This window comes from Balaenoptera physalus (assembly GCF_965194825.1).
Source record: "Balaenoptera physalus genome assembly, chromosome: 11".
In the NCBI taxonomy this organism is placed as follows: Eukaryota; Metazoa; Chordata; class Mammalia; order Artiodactyla; family Balaenopteridae; genus Balaenoptera; species Balaenoptera physalus.
In genome coordinates this window covers 65,779,605-65,795,202 of record NC_138896.1, presented here as the reverse complement: position 1 = coordinate 65,795,202, position 15,598 = coordinate 65,779,605, and the positions used below count along the sequence as shown (strand labels likewise).

At 40.0% G+C, this 15,598-nt stretch overlaps 1 protein-coding gene across 2 annotated transcripts in view; it reads right to left on the bottom strand.

Moving 5' to 3' along the window:
- ULK4 (unc-51 like kinase 4) overlaps nt 1-15,598 on the bottom strand; it is a 545,664-nt gene that overhangs the window by 162,803 nt on the left and 367,263 nt on the right. For both annotated transcript variants that reach the window (XM_082412745.1, XM_082412746.1), the window contains one exon: nt 8,346-8,512. In XM_082412745.1, coding sequence (XP_082268871.1) covers nt 8,346-8,512 — 167 coding nt within the window. The remainder of the gene's footprint in view (nt 1-8,345; nt 8,513-15,598) is intronic.

Below are 15,598 nucleotides of genomic sequence, written 5' to 3'. Positions count from 1 at the left end.
AGCAACGAATACAGGGGCCTGGCCAGCCTCTCTCAAGGTCTCTCCAGCTCCCCAATGGCACACTCTCCAGAGTCAGCCTCTCGATTCCCAGGTGCCTTATGTGTGCATTCTGCAAGGGGCTCTTTCCACAGCAAGAAGACCCACCTCTGCCGTGATGTTGCTACGGTCCTCCCTGTCCAGTCCTCTGCCTTTGCCTCGGTCCCACTGATCCCTTTCCACGACTCACTGCCCCAGTCCTTGCTGGTTGGTAACCGACCCCACTCCTGGCCATCCAGGGTTCTTGGCTCACCCAGCTGTTACAGCCTGGGCAAGAGGAGAGGGCAGCCTGAGCTGGGTGCTAGCAGTAGTGCTTGAGGCAAAATCTAAATTACTTGGTGACAAATTAGATGAGGAATATGAAAAAGGGAAATTTTAAGAATGACCCCCAGGTTTCTAGTTTGCACAGCAGGATGAGAGGGGCAGGGCTTGCTGGCAGGAGAATGGTTTGGGAGGTGAATCCTGAGCTCCGCTTTAGACATGTTGAATTTGAGGAGACTGTGGGGTATTCTAGTGGTCACGTTTAGGAAGCTACTGAATATATTAAGTACGGATCTCAGACAAGAACTCTAGGTAGAAATATAAATTTAATAGCTGTAAACATATAAAACATGGGTATGTCAACTTATGAGCCATATGTAATATTAAATGGCATTACAGCATTACCCAAAATGAGATAAAGGGATACAGCTAACTTCCTGGCACAAGAAGAAAGGCCAGGAAGAATATAACTCTATTACATCTACCATTGCTACATGAATCTAGTGCACAGGGGGCAGGTCCTCAACAGAGGTTTGTTACATAAACACAGAGGTACGGCACCTGTAGTGAACAAGAGTCAATTCCTCAGGCAGCTGCTGCCAACGTCCTAAGTAGGTTTAAGCACAACAGAGCACAACCTGCAATGGTGTGGCCTAGACAATTCAATTCAACACTCGGTGTGCTCCCCAAACACCATCACCCACACGCTTGCCATGCACAGATGATACGACTCAGTCCCCACTCTGTAGAACCTCACGGCTTCATTAAAAGAATGGCATGCTTTACTATGGAAAACAGTATGGAGGTTCCTCGAAAAACTAAAAACAGAGTTGCCATATGACCCAGCAATATCACTCCTGGGCACATATCCAGACAAAACTATAATTCCAAAAGATACATGCACCCCTATGCTCATAGCAGCACTACTTACAGTAGCTAAGACATGGAAACAGCCTAAATGTCCATCGACAGATGAATGGATAAAGAAGACATGGTACCTATATACAATGAAATACTACTCAGCCATTAAAAAGAATGAAATAATGCCATTTCCAGAAACATGGATGGATCTAGAGATGATCATACTACGCAAAGTAAGTCAGAAAGAGAAAGACAAATACCATATGATAGCACTTATATGTGGAATCTAAAACACAACACAAATGAACTTATCTATAAAACAGACTTACAAACATAGAAAACAGACTTGTGGTTGCCAAGGGGGGAGGAGTGGGGTGGGGGAGGGAGGATGGATTGGGAGTTTGGGATTAGCAGATGCAAACTATTATACATAGAAGGGATAAACAACAAGGTCTTACTGTATAGCATAGGGAACTATGTTCGATATCTTGTGACAAACCATAATGGAAAAGAATACGGAAAAGAGTGTACATATGCATAACTGAGTCACTTTGCTGTACAGCAGAAATTAACACAACACTGTAAATCAACTATACTTCAATAAAATTTAAAAATAGAAGAAGAAGAACGGCAAGCTTTCAAATAACTGCCCTAAAGGCAGAGTGTGAAAACTGCCACAGTGGAGGAGGGAATAGAGGAGCTGGGGCGGGAGTAGGAAAAGGTGACACAACTTCACCGTTTGGATAGTGGGGACGAGGTCTGCAGGGAATGACGTGGACAGCCGGTGTTTCAGGTGCTGGAATCACGTGAGGAAAGGCCGGGAGTGATAAGGCACAGGATCGATGTGGAAAATGCCAAGGTGACTGTTTGGCGTGAGCACGGGCTGCACGAGGGCTGGCGGACGAGGCTGGAAAACCACCCTGGGGCTGATCATACGAGGCCTTGACCGTCTTGCCAAGGAGTTAGGAAATGATATGTAGATAATGAGATGTCATCAAAGTTTTCAAGGGCAGGAGAGAAACGATGAGGACCACGGACTACAGCAGACAAACCTCACTTGCACTCAGCTACCAGACAGGGTAGCTCATGGGGGACAACAATAAGGGGAAAGCCCGGAGGAGTCGAACTGGTAACTCCAAGAGATACCGGAATAGAGACTGTAGCCCCTACGCTGACAGCCTTCACGTGAGCGTGAGATCAAAGAAGACTCAGTGGCCACGTTTCAGTCTTTCAGGCAATGCCGACAAACCTGCCGACCAACAGCAATTAAACCGTCCTACTACCAGCGTAATGTATCAAGCTGCCCCCATCACTCCAGAAGTGAGAGACAAGGCCCAGATTGGGAAGTCAGGTGACCTGGATTTTAATATTGAATATTTTCTTTCCCTAGCCCCCAAACTTGCTAACATCCCCCGCCCCTGTTCACTCTGCAGGACCCTGTACCTTCCAGTGGTGAGGCATCTCAGTGTACTAAGATGATGATTTGCTCCACTATTTGGGTATTGACGGTCTTACCAAAATGAAGCTCCCTGACACTTAACACCCTTCTTCTCTTGATTCCTGCCAAAATCACAGGTGCCAAGCCCTGGGGCTAGGCTCACAGATGCAAAATAAAACCATAAATTTATATCTCGTAAGCCTGCTAGGAGTTAGTTCACTCCGTAAATACGAACTGAGTGCCCTCCCATGTGCCAGGACACGGAAATGAAGAAATCATGGCCCCCAGGAACCCTCTGTAAACCGGAAGGGGAGGTGAGCACCTTTCTTCTTGTTGCTATTAACAATACAGCAACCATTTATCGCTTCCCTTCCCTGGGCCAGGTATACTTAAGGCACATCATATTTACATCTCTCGGATTCTCTCATTTAAGTCCCCTGATGAGTAGTTAGCATGTCTACTTTACAGACGAGGAAACTGATACTCAGACAGATCAAGTAACGTGCCCAGCGCCTCACAGGTAAAAGTGACGTGGCTGGGATTCAAATCCAAGGTGTTCCAGTCTGCAAGGCCCAGGGGCTCCCACCACACCAGTGAGTCCTGAGCATCTATTTGTCTCTGCTTCCACATCTTTCACACACAAACTCACAAGGTAGGTTGGGGATAGGGACTGGACTCCTAGCAGAGAATCTGACACCTCCCTCCCCTACTCCTCACCTTCCCAGTACACATTCCTGCATCATATCCCTCTCCTCCTTGAGAAAGAAAAGTGCTTCATAAATCTAAGCACTATTATCATTTTTAACACTGGCAACACTCAGCTCTTCTACTTTCGAGAGGTTCCTGTTAAAAGCAGACATGGGCTTTGAATGCAGAAGAATCCCAGGTGTGCAGCATGTTTACAAATGGAAGAGGTGACTTACGCTTTGGAAAGAACTTACAGCTCAGTGTTCTAGAAGGATGTGTCTTTGATGCCCACTCCATTTCTTTCCCCAACCTTTTCCCTAATTCAGTCTCAAGGACTCTACCTCTTTCAGACTGACACCAGGTATCACGTAGATCAAAGTCGGTCATCAAGGTCAAAAGCAATACTTGGCAGATATTATAGGGAAAGATTTAGAAAGATGACAGCAGTAAAATACAAAGTGGTGCTGAAAAAAATGAAAGAATAAAAAACAGTGATCTATTGGTACACTAACAAGTTGAAAAAAAGAATTAGAAAATATTTTGTACTAAGGAGTTTCCTTTTAAACACCCTACCTGATCACTTGAAATAAAAGAGGATTTCTACGTTCTGGAATTTAAAGAATTTTTAGACTTCTGATCCTTTTCATCCACAACCTACACAATCTTTTACAGACTGATATCATCAAAGCATCTTGTGAGAGTAACTATCAACTACACCTTGAAGAATTACATAAAGCTACCACTGTGGAAACTGAAATAAGAAACAATGCTCTCGATAACTTAAAAGGACCAACTGTATAGCACAGGGAACTCTACTCAATACTCTGTAATGACCTACATGGGAAAAGAATCTAAAAACCAGTGGACCTATGTGTATGTGTAACGGATTCACTTTGCTGTATAGCAGAAACCAACACAACAATGTAAATCAACTATACTCCAATAAAAATTTTAAGAAAAAGAAACAATGCTCTCTGAAAAGACACTTATTAGAAAAGAGAGGGAAAACTAAGAGAAATCTATAATTCAGGATTCCATAAGTACTTAGCCAAGCTTCACTGTTCATTTAGAATATGAGCAAATAAAAACAGCAAGGTAGTCCAAAGGCCATTTTCATCTACTGGCTTTACAAGTTTGGGTTAAAACTTATTGACTAACTATCACCTTGGTTGAGGGGATCTTGGAATTATTTATTAAAACACACGAGACAAGCTACATACTTCACCACCTTAACTGCGGGTAAAAGATAATTATGAATAACAGAGACTAAACTGGGGTCTAGGGATTCATTCTTGGCTCTGCTACTGTGACTCTTGGCAAGGTATCAGAACAGTCTGCTTTCAACATCAACTTCTGCATCTATCCAAGCCAGGATGCTACCACTGATACACATCTCCTGCAATTTTACTGGGATTCTAAATATAACAGTGAATTCATATTGGCTGTGTGCTATCCCATGATCTAAGTATCAGCTGATTCAATTCTTTAGAGAAAACATGAAAGGAGACAAGCATGTGGTAGTACCTAACACCTAACACAGAAAGTACTACTCAGTGAACTCACATGCCCTTCCTTCCTCAGAGCACGATGCCAGGTTACAGTCTGGGGCTACCTGACTTTTCTATAGCCACTAAATATTGGGGTGGCCAAAAGATTCATTCAGTTTTCCCGTAAGATGGCCCTAGTAGCACTCAGTTGTCTTTAACTTCATTTGAAACAATTTTGTTAGTGACAGCTGTCATATCAGCGTGCATTTAAAAAAAGACTTATCAAAATTGGTGGATTTTTGTGTAGCCATTTTAATAATGAAGATGGAAGAAAAAAAGCAACATTTTCAGCATATGATGCTTTATTATTTCAAGAAAGGTAAAAACACAACTGAAACGCCAAAAAAGATTTGTGCAGTGTATGGAGCAGATGCTGTGACTGATCGAACGTGTCAAAAGTGGTTTTCGAAGTTTCATGCTGGAGATTTCTCACTGGCCGATGCTCCACGGTCGGGCAGACGAGTTGAAGTTGATAGCGATCAAATCAGGACATTAATTGAGAACAATCAACGTTATACCACACGGGAGATAGCCGACATACTCAAAATATCCAAATCAAGTGCTGAAAATCATTTGCACCAACCTGGTTATGTTCATCGCTTTGATGTTTGGGTTCCACATAAGTTAAGGGGAAAAAACCTTCCTGACCGTATTTCCGCATGTGATTCTCCATTGAAATGTAATGAAAACGTTTTGTTTTTAAAACAAATTGTGATGGGTGATAAAAAGTGGATACTGCCCAATAACATGGAATGGAAGAGACTGTGGGGTAAGTGAAATGAACCGGCACCAACCACACCAAAGGCTGGTCTTCTTCCAAAGAAGGTGATGTGTATATGGTGGGATCAGAAGGGAGTCCTCTCTTATGAGCTCCTTCCAGAAAACCAAATGATTAATTCCAACAAGTACTGTTCCCAATTAGACCAACTGAAAGCAGCACTCAATGAAAAGTGCCCAGAATTAGTCAACAGAAAACACATAATCTTCCACAGGATAATGCAAAACCGCATGTTTCTATGATGACCAGGCAAAAACTGTTACAGTTTGGCTGGGAAGTTCTGATTCATCCGCCATATTTACCAGACATTGCACCTTCGGATTTCCATTTATTTAGGTCTTTACAAAATTCTCTTAATGGAAAAAAATTTCCATTCCCTGGAAGACTGTAAAAGGTACCTGGAACAGTTATTTGCTCAAAAAGATAAAAAGTTTTGGGAAGATGGAATTATGAAGTTGCCTAAAAATGGCAGAAGGCAGTGGAACAAAAAAGGGTGAATACGTTGTTCAATAAAGTTCTTGGTGCAAATGAAAAATGTGTCTTTTATTTTTACTTAAAAACCAAAGGAACTTTTTGGCCAACCCAATACATCTCTAGCCCTCAGAACCATCTTGCAGGGGGCCTGATTCCTCCAGCTCAAAGCTACAGTAATCAAGACAGCATGGTAGTGGCACAAAAACAGAAATATAGATCAATGGAACAAGGTAGAAAGCCCAGAGATAAACCCATGTACATATGGTCACCTTATCTTTGATAAAGGAGACAAGGGTATACAATGGAGAAAAGATAGCCTCTTCAATAAGGGGTGCTGGGAAAACTGGACAGCTACATGTAAAAGAATGAAATTAGAAAACTTCCTAACACCATACACAAAAAAAAACTCAAAATGGATTAAAGACCTAAATGTAAGGCCAGACTCTATAAAACTCTCAGAGGAAAACATAGGCAGAACACTCTATGACATAAATCACAGCAAGATCCTTTTTGACCCACCTCCTAGAGAAATGGAAATAAAAACAAAAATAAACAAATGGGACCTAATGAAACTTCAAAGCTTTTGCACAGCAAAGGAAACCATAAACAAGACCAAAAGACAACCCTCAGAATGGGAGAAAATATTTGAAAATGAATCAATGGACAAAGGATTAATCTCCAAAATATACAAGCAGCTCATGCAGCTCAATATCAAAAAAACGAACAACTTAATCCAAAAATGGGCAGAAGACCTAAATAGATATTTCTCCAAAGAAGATATACAGATTGCCAACAAACACATGAAAGGATGCTCAACATCACTATCATTAGAGAAAAGCAAATCAAAACTACAATGGGGTATCACCTCACACTGGTCAGAATGGCCATCATCAAAAAATCTACAAACATTAAACGCTGGCTGGAGAGGGTGTGGAGAAAAGGGAACACTATTGCACTGTTGGTGGGAATGTAAATTGATACAGCCACTATGGAGAACAGTATGGAGGTTCCTTAAAAAACTAAAAACAGAACTATCATACGACCCAGCAATCCCACTACTGGGCATATACCCTGAGGAAACCATAATTGCAAAAGGGTTATGTGCCACAATATTCATTGCAGCTCTATTTACAATAGCCAGGATGTGGAAGCAACCTAAGTGTCCATCGACAGATGAATGGATAAAGAAGATGTCGCACATATATGCAATGGAATATTACAGCCATAAAAAGAAACGAAATTGAGTTAGTTGTAGTGAAGTGGATGGAGCTAGAGACTGTCACACAGAGTGAAGTAAGTCAGAAAGAGAAAAACAAATACCATATGCTAACACATATATATGGAATCTTTAAAAAAAAAAAAGATTCTGAAGAACCTAGGGGCAGGACAGGAATAAAGATGCAGACGTAGAGAATGGACTTGAGGATATGGGGAGGGAGAAGGGTAAACTGTGACGAAGTGAGAGAGTGGCAGGGACATATATACACTACCAAATGTAAAATAAATAAAATAGATAGCTAGTGGGAAGCAGCCGCATAGCACAGGGAGATCAGCTCGGTGCTTTGTGTCCACCTAGAGGGGTGGGATAGGGAGGGTGGGAGGGAGACACAAGAGGGAAGAGATATGGGGATATATGTATATGTACAGCTGATTCACTTTGTTATACAACAGAAACTAACACACCATTGTAAAGCAATTATACTCCAATAAAGATATTAAAAAACAAAAAAGCAAAAAACCATCTTGCAATTCCACATTATCAGTCTTAAGGGAAAGCAAGTGTGAGGGTTTATGTGTTGCATATGCATGTATACGTATGTGTGTGTATCTATGCACATACAAACACATTATGTGTGCGTGTGTATGCGCACCTAAAATCTCAATCCGCTGCTGCTCGCTAGCTAATCCATCCTGTTGGGGGTGGGCTGGAGTGCTATCTCTAGACAGGAAAAACTACACACTGCTTGGCCAACCCCACAGTCCAAATGATCTCTGGGTCACCAGCAGTTCCCTAATGAGTACTTACCAATTCTTTGGTTGGGCCTCTCCTGCTTTCCTTTCAGATTTTGTGTTCAAATTACCTGTCCTTGACACTGGTCACCCAAAGATGGCTAATAAATATGGTATTCTCTCCCTATTGTTAGAATCATATGTTCTTTTCCAAAAATAAAGACACATCCAAGGAAGATGAGAGAAAAGAGAAGGAAAGGGAAGTGGGACGTGGCACAGGGTTGTTCAAGATGTGGAGAAAGAGGTCCTCTACCTGCAGAGCCAGTCGCACGACCCCGGAGGTATAGGTCAGCATGCTGTGCAAAATATCAAGCAGGGAAAATAGCAGGGCGGCTGCCATCTCGTTGTTGTTTTTATTGTCCACATCCAAGCACAGTGTGGCAGTTTCAGTGAACAGATTACAGACGTGCTGGACCAGTCCTGGGGGTAAAATAAGAGAAGGGTAAAACATTCATCATAAAATATAAAAATAACGTGTCACGTAAACCCAGCAGAGCAGGCATACATAGTCTACGTTGCATAAACTCTAAACAGTCCTTCAACTGTATTTGCACCAGGTACACTTGGGAAAGGTTTCTAAAATGCAGCTTCCCAGGCCACACGCCCAGAGAGTCTGCTCAGGAGCCTGGAATGAGGCCTAGGAATACACTTGTTAAAAAGCTCTCCCGCTGATTTTGACGGAAGGGTTCCCCAAATTACACTTTGAGAAACACTATCCTACATGGACAGGCTTCACAGGGATGGAAGACTCCCTGACACTGCACAGTGCTGTATGCAAACATCCTGTCCCCAGGTTCTGTTTAAAGGTACAGTTCTTCATGGGGTGGCTCAGGGACCGCAAGTGAACTGGGGATCTATCAAGGATGGACAAGTAATTGGGTCACCTCAAGAGGCTAAAGAAATGAAGTGATTTTTTTCACATGCATTCCAAAATGTAAGATAATGATTTTAAGCAATGTGAAATTGAGAAATTGCCAGGTCTGTCTCTGCAAACCTCATATTCACAGTGTGGCTGGTCTTCATCAGCTTTCACTTTGATGTAGTTTGTTATGACCAATACATTTAAGTTGGCATTTTTATTATTATTGTAACGCAGCATTACATTTTGAATTCCCAAAATGATTCAGATGTAAACGTGGTGAAAAGACAACGTGAAATGTTATAAACCGAAACGGTAAGGGGGTCCTTTAGTATCAATAGATCTCAATGTTCTAGAAAAAAGTGAATCTTCGAATATAAATATTTTACACTAGCAGATGGGGAAAAAAACATGGTAAGGAGGTAGGACATGTGTTGTAAGCTGAACCTGCAATCCACTTATTTATTGGATCTGCAATCCATTGGCCCCTAGTTCTCAGGACAACTGGATGGAAACTCTGCCAGGCACAGCCATCCAAGCTTTGGTACCTTTCCCAGACATTACACACTGTCATTTCCAGTAAGCCAATCTAGTGTTCCTAGACAAGTGCAAAGTAATTAGACTACAAAAGCAAGTAATTTTGTCACTAAAGGCAGAGAGAAACCAAAATTACAGAGCATCATTCAAAGTTGTAATCCTTGCGGCAAAAACTAGTATAAGCCACAAAGCTGAAAATAAATATACTTGAAGGGAAAGTAGAATGAATTATTAGCAGAATTTCTCTATCAAGTGACAAGGTTTGATAGCACAAATCATCAATGACACATAGTAAAGAAAAGCAATTATTAGGACACATGCATTACACCGACAGGCATTCTCCTTTGAGTTAGCATGCATCACTCAAGTGCCCGCTATGAATCAGCACTTGGCGTTTGTGAGCTGCAGGTAGGGTAGAAGGGCTTTAAAACGTAGTATGTGGTAAACACATGCTGCAGGAGAAGATGTTCTCTTTTGAGGAGTTCATGATTACTTTGTGACACATCGTGCTGATGGTCAGAGGTGCAAGGGACCCAGCTATGTGAACAGCAGAGAAGGACATGGCCCTTCAGAAGGAGGAGGGAGACCCCTGGATACCCATCTACATGCTGCTTGATTCAGACGAAACAGCTGATGAACAACTGTGCTCTTCCTGATCTTTATTCAGTCTTCAAGCAAGGAGCACAAACAATGAATGCAATCGAATCCATGCTGGGCTGGCAAGCCTTTCCAGCCTGTGAAAACACAGGCAACAAACACCAAGCTCTGACATTACACTCAGAAGTCACCTGCTGTCAGGGAAGGTGCTCATATGAGATTAGAAATGAAGTATGACCTAAATATTTCTTCATAACAGTGAAAATGCCAGCAAAGCCCATTAATATGATGTTAAATGGCCTAGCTCAGCGATATAGTCAGTGCTCTTCATAGACAGAACTTTCACTTCAGATGAAAATACAAGTTTTTCTTGTTTAAACATTTTATTATGAAAACAAAGAAAGTCATGAGAAATTTCAGTAAAATGAATCCCTATCACCCTCTTTCATAATTATCAATAGTTTGCCAATATTGTTTAATTATCCCCATCTACTTTTTTTTTTTTAGTATTTAAAGCAAATTCTAGATATCATCTTATTTCTCCTGTAACTGCTTCTGTAAGTCTCACAAATACCTTTTTTTTTTAAAACATAACCACAACGCCATTACCACCTAATACAATTAACCCACTTCTTAACATACTCAATGTACCATCTGCGTTCAAAACTCAATTGTCACAAAACTGTCATTTTTTACAGTTCATTTGTTTGACTCAAGATACAAAGCAGGTCCACACATTCCATTTGGCCGCAGATCTTAAGTCTCCTTCAACCTCTAACAGTCCTCTTCCCCACCTGCAATTTTTCAGCCCATTTATTTGTTGGAGAAATGAGAATATTTTTCCTGTAGATGTTCTTGTTGGGTTGTTCTTATATCCCTGCATTTCCTGTAAACTGGTAATTAGACCTAGAGACTCAATTTAATTCCGGTTTGATTATTTTGGCAATAATACTTGGAGCTGGGTACTCCGTATATCCTCTTGCATTATATCTGGAAGGATATACTGTCTGCTTGTTCTACTCTTAATGATGTTGAAATTGACCCATGGGTTCACGGGTTGTTAGCCTAACTCATCCAGTATAAACTTCCCCATCTAACGTTATCTACTAATGACCAATGTCCAGTTGTATTATTTCACTAGTTTCATTAGTTGTAATATTTCATTATTTCAATATGGAATTTTCAAATTCTGTCATTCCTTCTATATTTTTACATCTGCATTTCTTCTATAAAGAACCTTCCTTTATCAACTTATTTTGTTATCATAAAATATGGTTTGTAAAGGAAAGGCAAGGTAGATGCTTCATAAATGTTTCTTTGTTATCATTTACCAGTTTTCACAACAATGATTTTGGAGTCTTTGCAAGTCCCAAATGGGACCGAGGTAGGGGGGTGGGGGAAGCGAGAAATTACCAAGGTTACTAATCAGTTCACTTTGGAGCATCAATGTGAATATAATAGATTTTTAAATAATATATTTTATGGATTTTAGTTGATTTCAATCACTATTATTTTTATGCTAAACTTGTTCCATCTTTGGCCACTGAGAGCCCCTTGAAAGTGACCTACTTTCTACTAAGATAATATGTCTCAAGCTCATCTTATGAATTCCTGCCTAAGACTGTGCATTAGCTACCTCTCGAAGGAGTCCTGGTTTCTTTTAATGAGACTGGTATTTAGAGACCATGGTCTCAACACTAGAAACACTCATTGCTAATGGGTCACTGATTCAGTGGACAGATATAAGAAGTATACATCTTGGCTTCCCTGGTGGCACAGTGGTTGAGAATCCGCCTGCCAATGCAGGGGACACGGGTTTGAGCCCTGGTCTGGGAAGATCCCACATGTCGCGGAGCAACTAGGCACGTGAGCCACAACTACTGAGCCTGCGCATCTGGAGCCTGTGCTCCGCAACAAGAGAGGCCGCGATAGTGAGAGGCCCACGCACCGTGATGAAGAGTGGCCCCCGCTTGCCACAACTAGAGAAAGCCCTGGCACAGAAATGAAGACCCAACACAGCCATAAATAAATAAATAAATAAATAAACTTCAAAAAAAAAGTATACATCTTTTAGACAGCATAAAAATAATGAGTTCATGCAGATATTTCCAATTCCACATTCCAGAAATGGACCCTCATCTCTAAGCAGCAAGGGAAAAAAGACAAATAACATACAAGGGAACTCCCATAAGCTTAACAGCTGATTTCTCAGCAGAAACTCTACAAGCAAGAAGGGAGTGACATGACATATTTAAAGTGATGAAAGGGAAGAACCTACAACCAAGATTACTCTACTCGGCAAGGATCTCATTCAGATTCAATGGAGAAATCAAAAGCTTTACAGACAAGCAAAAGTTAAGAGAATTCAGCACCACCAAACCAGCTTTACAACAAATGCTAAAGGAACTTCTTTAAGCGGGAAACACAAAAGAAGAAAAAGACCTACAAAAACAAAGCCATAACAATTAAGAAAATGGTAATATGAACATACATATCGATAATTACCTTAAACGTCAATGGATTAAATGCTCCAACCAAAAGACACAGACTCACTGAATGGATACAAAAACAAGACCCATATATATGCTGTCTACAAGAGACCCACTTCAGACTGAGGGACACACACAGACTGAAAGTGAGGGGATGGAAAAAGATATTCCATGCAAATGGAAATCAAAAGAAAGCTGGAGTACCAATACTCATATCACACAAAATAGACTTTAAAATAAAGACTACTGCAAGAGACAGAGAAGGACACTACATAATGATCAAGGGATCAACCCAAGAAGAAGATATAACAATTATAAATATATATGCTCCCAACATAGGAGCACCTCAATACATAAGGCAACTGCTAACAGCTATAAAAGAGGAAATCAACAGTAACACAATAATAGTTGGGGACTTTAACACCTCACTTACACCCACGGACAGATCATCCAAACAGAAAATTACTAAGGAAACACACCTTTAAATGACACAACAGACCAGATAGATTTAATTGATATTTATAGGACATTCCATCCCAAAACAGCAGATTACACTTTCTTCTCAAGTGCACACGGAACATTCTCCAGGATAGATCACATCTTGGGTCACAAATCAAGCCTCGGTAAATTTAAGAAAATTAAAATCATATCAAGCATCTTTTCTGACCACAATACTATGAGATTAGAAATCAATTACACGGAGAAAAACGTAAAAAACACAAACATATGGAGGCTAAACAATACGTTACTAAATAACCAAGAGATCACTGAAGAAATCAAAGAGGAAATCAAAAAATACCTAGAGACAAATGACAATGAAAACACAATGATCCAAAACCTATGCGATGCAGCAAAAGCAGTTCTAAGAGGGAAGTTTATAGCTATAGAAGCCTACCTCAAGAAACAAGAAAAATCTCAAATAAACAATCTAATCTTACACCTAAAGGAACTAGAGAAAGAAGAACAAACAAAACCCAAAGTTAGCAGAAGGAAAGAAATCATAAAGATCAGAGCAGAAATACATGAAATAGAAACAAAGAAAACAACAGAAAAGATCAATAAAACTAAAAGCTGGTTCTTTGAGAAGATAAACAAAATTGATAAAACATTAGCCAGATTCATCAAGAAAAAGAGGGAGAGGACTCAAACCAATAAAATTAGAAACGAAAAAGGAGAAGTTACAACAGACACCGCAGAAATACAAAGCATCCTAAGAGACAAGCAACTCTATGCCAATAAAACGGACAACCTGGAAGAAATGGACAAATGCGTAGAAATGTATAACCTTCCAAGAATGAACCAGAAGAAATAGAAAATATGAACAGACCAATCACAAGTAATGAAATTGAAACTGTGATTAAAAATCTTTCAAAAAACAAAAGTCCAGGACCAGATGGCTTCACAGGTGAATTCTATCAAACATTTAGAGAAGAGCTAACACGTATCCTTCTCAAAGTCTTACAAAAAATTGCAGAGGAAGGAACACTCCCAAACTCATTCTATGAGGCCACCATCACCCTGATACCAAAACCAAAGTTACTACAAAAAAAGAAAATTACACACCAATATCACTGATGATTATGGATGCAAAAATCCTGAATAAAATACTAGCAAACAGAATCCAACAACACATTCAAAGGATCATACACCATGATCAAGTGGGATTTATCCCAGGGATGCAAGGATTCTTCAATATACACAAATCAATCAATGTGATACACTATATTAACAAATTGAAGAAGAAAAACCATATGATCATCTCAATAGATGCAGAAAAAGCTTTTGACAAAATTCAACACCCATTTATGATAAAAACTCTCCAGAAAGTGGGCATAGAGGGAACTTACCTCAATATAATAAAGGCCATATACAGCAAACATCATTCTCAATGGTGAAAAACTGAAAGCATTTCCTCTAAGATCAGGAATGAGACAAGGATGTCCAGTCTCGCCACTATTATTCAACATAGTTTTGGAAGTCCTAGCCATAGCAGCCAGAGAAGAAAAAGAAATAAAAGGAATACAAATTGGAAAAGAAGAAGTAATACTGTCACTGTTGGCAAATGACATGATACTATACATAGAGAATCCCAAAGATGCCACCAGAAAACTACTAGAGCTAATCAATGAATGTGGTAAAGTTGCAGGATACAAAATTAATGCACAGAAATCTCTTGCATTCCTATACACTAATGATGAACAATCTGAAAGAGAAATTAAGGAAACACTCCCATTTACCATTGCAACAGAAAGAATAAAATACCTAGGAATAAACCTACCTAGGGAGACAAAAGACTTGTATGCAGAAAACTACAAGACACTGATGAAAGAAATTAAAGATGATACAAAGAGATGGAGAGATATACCATATTCTTGGATTGGAAGAATCAATATTGTGAAAATGACTATACTATCCAAAGCAATCTACAGGTTCAATGCAATCCCTATCAAATTACCAATGGCATTTTTTACAGAACTAGAACAAAAAAACCTTAAAATTTGTATTGAGACACAAAAGATCCCGAATAGCCAAAGCAGTCTTGAGGGAAAATAATGGAGCTGGAGGAATCAGACTCCCTGACTTCAGACCATACTACAAAGCTACAGTAATCAAGACAGTATGGTACTGGCACAAAAACAGAAATATAGATCAATGGAACAAGACAGAAAGCCCAGAGATAAACCCACGCACCTATGGTCAACTAATCTATGACAAAGGAGGTAAGGATATACAATGGGGAAAAGACAGTCTCTTCAATAAGTGGTGCTGGGAAAACTGGACAGCTACATGTAAAAGAATGAAATTAGGATACTCCCTAACACCATATACAAAAATAAACTCAAAATGGATTGGAGACCTAAGTATAAGCCCTGACACTATAAAACTCTTAGAGGAAAACATAGGAAGAACACTCTGTGACATAAATCACAGCAAGATCTTTTTTGATCCACCTCCTAGAGTAATGGAAATAAAACCAAAAATAAACAAATGGGACCTAATGAAACTTAAAAGCTTTTGCAAAGC